The sequence below is a fragment of the Sorex araneus genome, chromosome 10 (genome assembly GCF_027595985.1).
Source record: "Sorex araneus isolate mSorAra2 chromosome 10, mSorAra2.pri, whole genome shotgun sequence".
Taxonomy (NCBI): domain Eukaryota; kingdom Metazoa; phylum Chordata; class Mammalia; order Eulipotyphla; family Soricidae; genus Sorex; species Sorex araneus.
In genome coordinates this window covers 8,895,651-8,907,704 of record NC_073311.1, presented here as the reverse complement: position 1 = coordinate 8,907,704, position 12,054 = coordinate 8,895,651, and the positions used below count along the sequence as shown (strand labels likewise).

Sequence of the window (12,054 nt, the reverse complement as noted above, 5' to 3'; positions counted from 1 at the left end):
CACAAAACTCCTCACTGAAAAACAGCTTCCACATGGCACAAAAAAAGCTTTACAGTAGAAATTAAAATGCCTTGTTTCTTGATTTATCTGATTGCAAAATTCTGTTTAAATGATTGTGGTAGATAATCCCTGTACCCTAAGCTCAAACCCATTTCCTCCTTCAGCTAAGGAAGCATTGTCTTCCAGTGTCATCTATGAAGTAATAAGTTCACAAGCATGTAATAAATTCTACTTAATATTTCATTCTCTTTTATTAATTTGGATTCTGAGTGTACCCACAGTAAGCAAGCACTAAGATTTGCCGGCTGGAGTTAACTGCAAGGTTATCTCCTTCACCATTGGATTTCCTTTTGCTCATTTATGGGAAAAAAAAATGGACATGCATGAACATCATACCATGTTTGCCTGTGTTTCCACTGCTAAGAAATGGGCATAATGTTTAATTACACAAAATGTCTATTCCCCCCCCAATCAAGAAGGTAAGGGATCTGTTGAATTAGGAGGTGCCTCGATTGGACATAATTAGTAGCTAGAAATTATTTAACATAGACTAGGCTGCCTAGCCTCAGCCAAAGCCCTGAACACAGCCAGATATTCTCCAGCCATAACCATTTCTGCTTCTCCTGGGAAACCCAGCTCCTGGAACTGGGAAAGGGAGGATAGGGAGAGACAAAAACCAGCCTGATTATAAATGATTATATTAAATTACGGCAACCATTTGAGGATACAGAAATCAAGAGGGATCCTTTCCTGAAGAAGCGGCTCTTCCAGCTCCATCCTGGGCTTAAATTGTGCAACAGAGTAAGGCAGTACTTCTTCTTCGGTGCCTGAGTCTAACTTTTCAAGTTTATAAATACCAGTTTGACTTGGAATGTGTCAAGTAAATGGTCTTCCCCCTCCCCTCCCCCGCCATGTCTGGCATGTAAGGAGACTGACCAAATTGGTGCAGATCAGATAGACAGATGACTCCCAAATCAGTCCATTTCTGTTTTAAGTGTGTGCTTGATTGAGCCTTTCTGTGACTCTGTTAGGGGGTCAAGTCTTCATGTATTGGAGGGCGTTTTACCTATCCTTATGGATGTCACTAGAGGAACCAGTGTCCTCCTTTTGTTATGACCAGTACGCAGCCCCTCTGATAGTGGGCGGCCATCCTGTTGACAGTGATTATCTGGCTCCTAAGAGAGCATTAGAAAAGGCTGACAGTTCTGGACCCTCAGATGCCCTTAATGATTACTTGCACATTCGTGTCGGTGAGCAGTACTATACAGTAACTGAATGTGTGCCTTCCCCCGTAGTGATTTTCAGTAAGATCCCATGTTAATATGCTCCACCATCAAAGTCAAGGCTAAAAGTATGGTGTGAAAAGTAGAATTCTATTTTTTAAAGGCATTATTCTAAATTTTGTTCAAGTTAGTCCTTCTCTAGACTACATGAAACTTTAAAACTTAATACTAAGATATATTTAACATTCAAGAAAAGCTCATAAAGTTTTTTTTTTAATTTTTTATTGGTGAATCACCGTGAGGTACAGTTACAAACTTATGATCTTTCATGTTTGCATTTCAGTCACACAGTGATTGTTTACATCCCTCCACCAGTGCCCATTCTCCTCCACCAATGTTCTCAGTATCCCTCCCACCACCCCTACCCCATCCCCCACCACCCCACCCTGCCTCTGCGGCAGGGCATTCCCTTTTTTTGGGGGGGGGTCACACCCGGCGATGCACAGAGGTTATTCCTGGCTCATGCACTCAGGAATTACTCCTGGCGGTGCTCAGGGGACCATATGGGATGCTGGGAATCGAACCCGGTTCGGCCACATGCAAGGCAAATGCCCTACCCGCTGTGCCATTGCTCCAGCCCCAAAAGCTCATAAAGTTTTAAGTTATAGTAAGTCAATAATATTTAATAGCTGCTGGGTGAGGACATAACTGGAATAGACTATAGACTTAGAAAACTCAAATGAAGGAGAGAGGGTAGCTGAGAACAATTATTTGACTTATTTATAAGAAATGTCCTAGGTTGATATTTGACTAGAATTAATTTGTGTATTACCAAATATTTATTATGCCTAAAATATATCAGATACTGTTATAGCAATACCTACCTACCTGTTACCTACCAGTTGACTCCTTTCCTTTTTGACCTATTTTTATGTAATTTATGTAGCAAAATGAAATTTGAAAGTCTAGTTAGATTTAAATCCTGCTAAAGGAAAAATGTTACAGAAACCTTATAATTTTCTGAAACTTTTGATGCACTTCCTGAGAAACAGTGAGTTGTCCTGGCATTTTTTTTTCAGTTTTTATCTTCAAAAAAGTAAATGGAAAGGTAGAAATTGGTTCTGTAGTACAACAAGTGTATTTTCCTTTAGGTAAGCACGTGGTAAATGGTAGGAGAATGATGCACATACCAAAAAAAATAAAAAGAGAGAGAGAGAAGAAAACCAAACAAACGAACCCTTGAGTAGATCACTCACATTTAATAGCTTCTCCATAAGAATTATCTAACATGATCCAAGGCCTCTGCCTGGAGTTTGTGCACTTTCCTGTGAGACTGATGACTGCTCATATCTCGTTACCCATCCAAGAGGAAGTGGAAAGAGCACAGGACCAAACACAGCAAAAATTTGATCTAGGCTTACTGTGCATCCTGTCCATTTGCCTCTCTGCACCTCAGTCCAACTTTAAATGACATTGTAGTCTTACTCATCCCTTATAATCAGGAAATCTGGGGCTTTAGCTACAAATCTCCCTGAAGGGACCATGAGAAGGTCCACAACAGGAGGTTCTGCAAGGACCACAACAGAAGTGCCCGTAGCTCCCAGGCTTATGATCAGAGGTATAAGAATGTTTCTCATGAGCAGGGGCTGTGGTTCAAGGGGCTAAGCACATGACAGGCATGTGCAAGGCCCTGTGTTCAGTCCCCAGCACCACTTCCCCACCCCACTCCCACCCCCCAGCAGGTGTGGCCCTTGTGGACTCCTAGCATCAGCGGGTATAAACCTGGTGACCGCTGAGCGATGCTGGGCCTAAGCACTGCACCACTGAGTTGGGCATTAGACTGCTGGGTGTCTCCCCTCCCACCCTGTCCCCCAAAAGTAGCCTGTTATCTTTTAAAGTGTGCATTCTTCTGGGAGGAAACATTTGGCCCACACCTGAAGTGTTCAGGGCTTACCCCTGGCTCTGCGCTCAGGGATTGCTTCTTTCACGAGACTTAGGTGGTGCCGGGAAACAAACTAAAGTTGGATGCGTGCAAGGCAAGTACCTTACCCACTGTGCTATTTCTCAAGCCCTAAACTGTACGTTTTTGTTTATTCATGTAGCTATTGCCCACTTCCGCATCCAGTCTCCTCTGTCCATGTGTGCTTTAAACTCTGACTCAAGTTGACTTTGAATACACATATCACATGAAGAATGCTGGTAACAAGTCTGTGATGAATAGATTTTACTGAAAGATTTATGGCTTCTCTGATGTTTTACAACACAACAAAGAGATACTCTTAGGAAGGGTTTTTGTAAAATACAAATGTCAAACAGTGTTTTTTTAAGCTTTTCTTAACTCTTTTGGCAAATATTGCCAAGTGCCTTATTTCCATTAAGAATTATTGATTTCACCTTGATTGACTTTGGCAAGTTATTTTTTGATAATATGAAGATGATTTCAGTCTAGTTCTTTGACCAATATCACTTTTGGCTTCTAGATAATTGTTTATTTTCACCTATGCTCAATATAGACACTCTTAAAGTTGGCAGTAGGGTACGGCTGGGGAATGGGTAGATACACTTGGCCGGGTGGCCATCTATAATTCAGTTTCAACCTTTCAAGGATGTGCATAGCCAGACCATCTCAGCTCTAAATCAAGGGGACTTTTTCAAATATAAATGAGGAAACAATTTTACCAGGGTTGACTATTTCAATAATGCAAACTGGGTAAATTTGTGAAGAAATGGTTCCTTAAAAATAGAGCTTCAAGTGAAAAAAAAAAAAAAGACCTAGCGTCTCCTGGACAGATTTCTTATTGCCCTTTAAGAAAATCTAACACTGGATTGAATCCAAGACTTTAATTGACTGGAATCTTGACAAATTGAGAACAGAGGAAAGCCTTTAGGCTTCCAAGATGCTGTCCTTAAAATGGGTTGTTATGATCTATATGGCCTGGCTCAGTGCTCTGTCCTCATAAATATGTACTTCCAAAGTTTTAGATAACAAGAGGAAATATTTTTAAAATAAGTCTTATAAATAACCCATATTTTAACATGCACTATGTTTCTTTTAATAGATACTCTATAAAGTATATTGTCTGGTTATTAAATCAACAGTGGGAGAAAAGTACTCTAATATGCAGGTGGGGATGACAGAGTAAGTGGAGACTTTTTGCAGTGCAATACTTGGTTTGTGGTTTGTGGTTTATACTTAAAATTGTGTTTGCAAAGAACTAAGCCAAAGACCTGGGATAATGCTTCATAAGCAAAACTGCTGCTGTTGATGGTATTGGTAGATGAAAATTGGTAGTTTATCTTTAATGGTTGGGAGAATATAAAGAATTGTGTGACAACTGGAATATAAACACAAAACAGCGTGGCTTCCATTTTTTAAGTTAATTGCCGCTTACAGCAGTGTTAATCTTTCTTTTTGTGTCATTACTTATAAAGCCCTTGTTAGTTTTATGAAGAAATTGTGGATCATTTCAACATACAAAGAAATCGAGTTCCTTAATTTTGAAACAAACTACTTAGTTGGGAGAATGAATGTTTTCAAATGATAAAGCTTTGTTGCTGAATTAAATCATTGTTATATTTAACAGTTTGCCATGTACATTATAGCGCTTTGGGATTCTTTAATGATTTCCTGTTACAACAGTAACAACAGCAAAAAATCGAGTTTTCATATGGTGAGAAGTAACATCTGGATCATGTGACTTTATTTGATATCAAAGAAAATTATTTAGTATGTGTGTCCTCAGATTAGGCCATATGCCTCCTACTCTTGAAAATATTTAAATGGGTCACTCAGACATCTCTTCAACTTTATGCAGAAGACCCGTGGAGAATTTCTTTCTATTTTGATACTGATACTTGCAATCTTAAGTAATAATTCCTCGATTTCTTCTTTGACTGACTCCTTTTCCAGGTTTTAAAAATCTCCTTTATAATTTGATGAACCTATCACCTGTATGATCTTCCTCTGAGCACCTCATTCAGCTTCTTGCTTAACCCTCAGAGCTACTTTGCGCTTTAGGCCTTCTGTCTTTAGTTGCTCTTTTTATGATTGTGAGGTTATTTTCATCCTTTTCTTACAGACATCAAATAAGTTATCTGAAGTGTATGCCTTATTTTACCAAGCCATCATCCCTTCCTTGTTCTGAACTAACTTGTCTGATCTTCCTCTAAATTTCCCTATCCTTCCAGACTTGGCTGGCTTCCAGTTTACACCTCCATGAGGACTCACTAATTCTGTGTGTCTTTGTTTCTCCAAGATACTAATGCTCTGCCATCTGCTTATCTGAAATAAACTTTTTCTTTTCATTTTCTTTGCTCTTCTGCCTATTTTTTCCTAGAGCTCATTGAACCATTATTCTCCCATCTTTGTCTTATTGTGACTGAAATTCACTGCTATTTATCAATGAATGTAGGTGACCAGCAAATATTTTGCATATTTGCATACTTTTTCATCATTTATGCCTTCATATGCATCAATGATACTTCATACTTCATTGCTTAATACTAACAATCCTCAGAGGTGAATGAGAGACTTGACCCTTCTTTCATAGGAGAGGGAACTGACATTCAAAACATTTGAATTGACTTTTTCCATGATTCAACTAAGGTCAGAATCCAGGTCTGTCAAGACTTTCTACAATATACTTTCCCTTCTCTCTCTCTCCCTCTCCCTCCCTCTCTCTCTCCCTCTTTCTCTCTCTCTCCTCTCTCTCTCCCTCTCTCTCTCTCTCTCTCTCTCTCTCTGCTACCTCTCTCTGGCAGAAGGATTGCATTCCATTGAAAATCTTCGCTGCATTAGAAACTGGATGAAAATTAACCAAACCCTTCATTGTACCTTTGCAGATGAGAGTCCCTACACTAAATCCGCCAGCCAGACAAAGCCGCCTGATGGAGCATTGGCTGTGAGGAGACAGAGCATCCCAGGTTAGACCAGACTGTTGGATTTTTCAGCTGTTTTGCTTTCAAACCCTGTTATTTGGTGATCTAAAAAAAATAATAACTTGGTGATAAAAATCATAGTGTTTTGTAGGGTATAGACTATATTCTGCACAACTTGTTCAAGCATTATTTTTTTAAAACCAAGGTTTCAGAAAAGCTTGCCAACTTGTGAGAATTCATCTGTGTGCAAATCCTTTGTGAAATGACTTGAATTTTTATCAGCTCTCATTCATTTACTTATCCTCACCTCTGTTTTTAGGGAATGACTTTTACAGCGTCTACTTCTTTACCGAGACACACTTGAAAGAACAAAGGGGTTCAGAGTTGCTATGGCAGATCATATGTAGGCTGAATAAAAAATTATTCTTTTCTTCTTATCTCTTTGAATCCAGTTGGACAACTCCTGTAAAATCCTGGGACTCTGTTTTTATGATTAGGATTCTTGTAGTACCAATACATGATACCTTTTTTAAACATCTTAGATAACTATCTTTAAATGGCTTTACCCGAAATTTTAATATTTTGATACTCTGAATTTTAGAATGATCAAGAGTTCTAGACTGAAAGGAAGGACCAGATTCAAAATATTAATATGAACTTTATATGAACTAGATAATCCATGAAAGATCTCTTGAGGAAGTAACTTTGCTTAAAGGAAAGGTTAAAAGCATTAATACTTCCAAAATATTATCTTAAATGATTTTTATAACACACTTCTACAATGAGTACAGATAAACTTTATCTATAGGATTTTAGGGTATACTGTTTTTAACAATTTACAGGAAACCATGTTTTCAACATTATGATTTGACACGTCTGTCAATGAAAAAGAAATTTTCCCATTTGAATGAGGGAGATGCGTCAGATTCTTAGCAGTATTACTCATGTCTTCTAAGGAGACATATTATGCAATTTCTTTTTACAAGAACTACTTGTGTTTGTTTTTACTCTAATTCTAAAGTTTTGAGTTCATAATGAAAAATATGACTCATAACGAGGCATATCATGAATATGTTCTTCATCATTGTTTATATGATTTGAGAATTCTAAAGTATACTTCTTTAATTGGGTGACCTCATCCATAATTTGCTGGGCATTCTTCTATTCCATCCTATATGACGTCTTTCTTAGTGCTGGTCACCGTTAGAGTCACTTTCTGCACTAGGTTGCATTCTTTGCTTTCTCCTTCTAGCAACAGTGAATATTCAAAGTTTGATGGTCCAGAATTCCAGGTGCCCATCCTTCTTGGCTTCTCTCTACTTCAGCTGGTACTCAGCATTCATTTTTTGAGAAGATTGAAGAGACTTAGTACTGGCTTCACCAATCTATGTGATACCGAACAAATCATTGGCTAGTCTTATGGGTGTATAGATATACACGCACACTAAATTATAAAGCATGCTTGAAGACTTTCCCTTAAAGTGATTCTATCTGTTTGGGATTTGCCGGGGGTGGGGAAGAAGCTGGCTGGGGAGATGCACATCGGGTAGTGCTCAGGAGTTCTTGCAATCCTGAAGATCAGACCTTGGGTTCCCACATGCAAATCACATGTACTTGCCCTTTGTGTGTCACCTCTCCATCCCTAACTTACTTGCACACGGCCAACATGTGTTCGATTCCTCCGTCCCTCTCGGAGAGCTGGGCAAGCTACTGAGAGTATCCCGCCCGCACGGCAGAGCCTGGCAAGCTACCCGTGGCATATTCGATATGCCCAAAACAGTAACAACAAGTCTCACAATGGAGACATTACTGGTGTCCACTCGAGCAAATCGATGAGCAACAGAATGACAGTGCTACAGTGATATACGTACATACACACACACACACACACACACACACACACACACATATATATATATATATGTATATATATATTTCTTTAGGGGCCACACCCAGCAATTCTCAACAGTTACTCCTGGCTCTGCACTCAGGAATTACTCCTTGACATGCTTGGGACACCATATGGGATACCGGGGATCGAACCCAGGTCAGCCACATTCAAGGCATAACTCCCTACGTACTGTACTACAACTCTGGCCCCCTAAATTGCTTTTAAAATTACATGTTAATTATAAAGAAGTTGTTAATCATAATCCTTTGTTCATAAAACGCAAGTGACTAGTCTTTATAGAATTTTTTCTTTCAGGTTTATGTCCGTTTGAAAGTCATGGGAGTTGTGAAACTTTTGTGTTGGCTTCATGGGTTCCTCCCATGAAGTTTGATCGTGGGCACAGACCTTTCATGTCTCTTAAGGTCGCAAACAGAAGTGGTAGTAGTCTGAAATATTTTTCTTATATAAATTGCTCATATAAATTTTGAATATTCACTGTTGCTACCGAGCAATAGCACAGCGGTAGGGCGTTTGCCTTACATGCAGCTGACTTGGGTTCGATTCCTCCGCCCCTCTCGGAGAGCCTGGCAAGCTACCGAGAGTATCTCGCCTGCACGGCAGAGCCTGGCAAGCTACCTGTGGCATATTCCATATACCAAAAACAGTAACAACAAGTCTCATGATGGAGATGTTACTGGTGCCCACTGGAGCAAATCGATGAGCAATAGGATGACAGTGACAGTGATAGTGAAATTGCTCCAAAAAATATACTTTACCAATTAGAAGACTAAGAAATCACAATGGTCAATCACTAGTTAATAGTTACAGTTAATCACTATTTAATAGTTTTTCTTAAGGAGAAAATTAAGGAACTTCGTGAAAATTGCTTTCTGACTTTTGACACTTGGAGTTTTGTAGTTTTTCTTTATCTCTACCTAAAAGCACCTTAAAATTCTTGTTCTACCATAAAGGAGGACATCTTCCCTGATATTGGCCGAGAAATCACCTAACTCAGAGATGTCACAGCATCCAAAAGTCTTAAGCAGGAACCTACATGCTCACTTTTAACTATACTAAGTCCATGAGAGAGAGAAGGAGAAATGCAGAGAGGGAAAGGCTGGGAAATACTCCTGCTTACTTGCTGAATTTCAGCTGAAAAATCCCCTGTTCTCTGGAGCAATCAATGCTAGCCTACACCCTGTGCACCTTTCTCCTGTGGCCCCACCTCAGTATGACTTCCCTCAGAGGTGTCAGTCCTCTAGTAGCTAGGAACACTCTATCTAGAGAAAGAAAGTCTAGAGCAAGAAATTAAAAGGAGGCCTAACGGTGAGCATGACTCATGAAAAAGCCACAGGATCTTCTCAGCATAAAGTCACTTCTCAAGGCAGGTACCACCTCAGAGCTATTTCCCTTCCCCAGTTACTGGGAAATAAGCAAATATACAGAGCAGAAACTTTCCAGAAGCTATGACTATTCCTCATATCTACTCACCCACAGCTTCCGTCCAGCAATCCAATGATGACGGTTGAATTTGACCACTCACTGATACCTTTTCCTTATTGAAGGGGTGGGATGTAATGTACAAAAGAGTTGGGAAGTGGAAGGTATTGATTAGCTGCCTTTCCAAATTTTAGGAAAAGGTTGGGCTAATCTTCAAAACTTGTTCTGTAAATATACATCTGGTGCCTCCTGTTTTTCTTTTTTTCTTTTTTGGGGTCACACCCAGCGATACACAGGGGTTACTCCTGGCTCATGCACTCAGGAATCACTCCGGGTGGTGCTCGGGGAACCATGTGGGATGCTGGGATCGAACCCTGGTCGGCCATGTGCAAGTCAAATGCCCTACCAGCTGTGCCATCACTCCAGCCACACATCTCCCCTCCTGGAGAAAATATTTGTACACATTTCCATAAGCAAGATTTCTAAACATGGATCTATTATTTCCACAAAGAGTAACTCATACCAATTTTGTTCTGGAGATATAAACCTTGAATATAGAATATTTTTTAAATATTAATTTTCTTTTAAAATTTACATCAAAACCCACTATCCTACTCTAAACTTAATACTGCTATAACAGGTATTTTACAGTAACAGTTAAATATGTGTTTTTTATTAAACGCCAGTTTTTACAATTTTTACTGTAAATCCTTTTATTCCCTTCCCTTTTGGCTCCACCCAGACCTCCTTGCTCGAAGAGGGGAATGGATTTAATATTTCTTAGGACTAAGCTGATGCATTTACATTAGATGAAGAGTAAATTCATCATTCAAGTTATTTGGGAAAGTTTTATTTTTTCTTTCATGTTTTTTAATTTTGAGCCACACATTGTAGTGTTTAGGGTTACTTCTGGCTCTGCACATAGGATTAGTCCAGGTAGGGCTCAGGGGACCATACGGGATGCTGATGGTCAAACCACATGCGGGCAAATGCCTGACCTGCTATGTTTAAAATACTAAGAAAGGATGTTTTCTTTATCTCTCCCCTTTTTTTTTACACTTTTTTCTTTTTGAGGTAATGATTTAAAACACCATCTGTGTTTTAAGGATACTATTTCACATCTCTTGCAAATACATGTGTCTATCGCACACTCATCACTAAAATGCCATTAAGTGAAGTATGTTGTCAGTCTCACTTATGACATGTTTCCTTGAGTGGTTGTTTAATTTGGGGGCAATGCTCAGAGACTACCTCTGGTATAGTGCTTAAGAAACCACATGCTAGGTTTAGAGCTAGGACCAAACCTTAGGTTCCTTCATGCACAGCATGTGGTCCAGCCCTTTGATTTGTCTCCTTAATCTCTCTGCCATTTTTTAAAGATATAATGAATTCTGAGTATAGAGATATTTGTAAAATGGGAATTTGTTGATTTTACTCTTCTTTATTTGACAAATTACTAGTAAACTGAAGTATGGGAATTTGAACAATTTATCCAAGTTATTAGATGAAAGCTGTACAGATTCTGGGTTTGACAGATTTTTGCAATCATTTCTGGTTTTACCTAGTTGCAGATAAGGCATTTTATCATGTCTGACTAACATTAGTGAACAGAAAGACAGGATGGTACATTATACCTGAAGGCCTAGACTAGGCATATCATTTATTTAACCTCCTTGATACAGGTGGAATAACTCTTTTTGCCTCCTTGTTCCAGGTAGAATATCTTTCTTTCTTTTTTTTAATTAGTGAATCACCCTTCCTTTACATTTTTGGATAGAAAGTCCCTTCCTTTACATTTTTGGATAATTTGCTGTGGTGTGTTTGCTGAAGAATTTTGAAATAATCATTATTTACATGCATGGTATAAAATACTCTTTATGTTAAGTAGGAGTCAGTCACAGGAACATGGCATAAACCAAAAATTGATTGAAATCGACACAACTGTAGTATTTTAAAAGTAGTTTCAGGGGCTGGAGAGATAGCACAGCGGGTAGGGCGTTTGCCTTGCACGCAGCCGACCCGGGTTCAATTCCCAGCATCCCATATGGTCCCCTGAGCATGGCCAGGGGTATTTCCTGACTGCAGAGCCAGGAGTAACCCCTGTGCATCGCCAGGTGTGACCCAAAAAGCAAATAAATAAATAAATAAATAAAAGTAGTTTCACCAGCTTGGTACTGGAACAAAGGCAGAGTGGCAGACCAATGGAACAGAGTTGAATACTCTGACACCCCCCCCAAATATATGACCATCTAATCTTTGATAAGGGAGCAAGAAATGTGAAGTGGAGCAAGGAAAGCATCTTTAACAAATTGTGCTGGCAAAACTGGACAGCTACATGCAAAAACGTGGGCTTAGACCTCCACCTATCACCATGTACAAAAGTCAGATCAAAATGGATTAAAGACCTCAACATTAGACGAGAATCCCTAAGGTACATTGAAGACAAGGTTGGCAAAACCCTCCACGACATTGAAGCCAAAGGTATCTTCAAAGCTGACAAGCCACTGGCCAAGCAAGTGAAAACAGAGATAAATAAATGGGACTATCTCAAACTAAGAAGCTTCTGCACCTCAAGAGAAACAGTGACCAAAGTACAAAGACAATCTACAGAATGGGAAAGGA

General features: G+C 39.3%; 1 protein-coding gene across 13 annotated transcripts in view; it reads left to right on the top strand.

The window, feature by feature from the left end:
• GRIP1 (glutamate receptor interacting protein 1) overlaps window positions 1-12,054 on the top strand; it is a 752,587-nt gene that overhangs the window by 513,621 nt on the left and 226,912 nt on the right. For 10 of the 13 annotated variants that reach the window (XM_055118021.1, XM_055118019.1, XM_055118026.1 and 7 more), the window contains exon 2: window positions 6,066-6,146. The exons of the other annotated variants lie outside the window; for them this stretch is intronic. In XM_055118021.1, coding sequence (XP_054973996.1) covers window positions 6,066-6,146 — 81 coding nt within the window. The remainder of the gene's footprint in view (window positions 1-6,065; window positions 6,147-12,054) is intronic. 13 annotated transcript variants of the gene reach the window in all.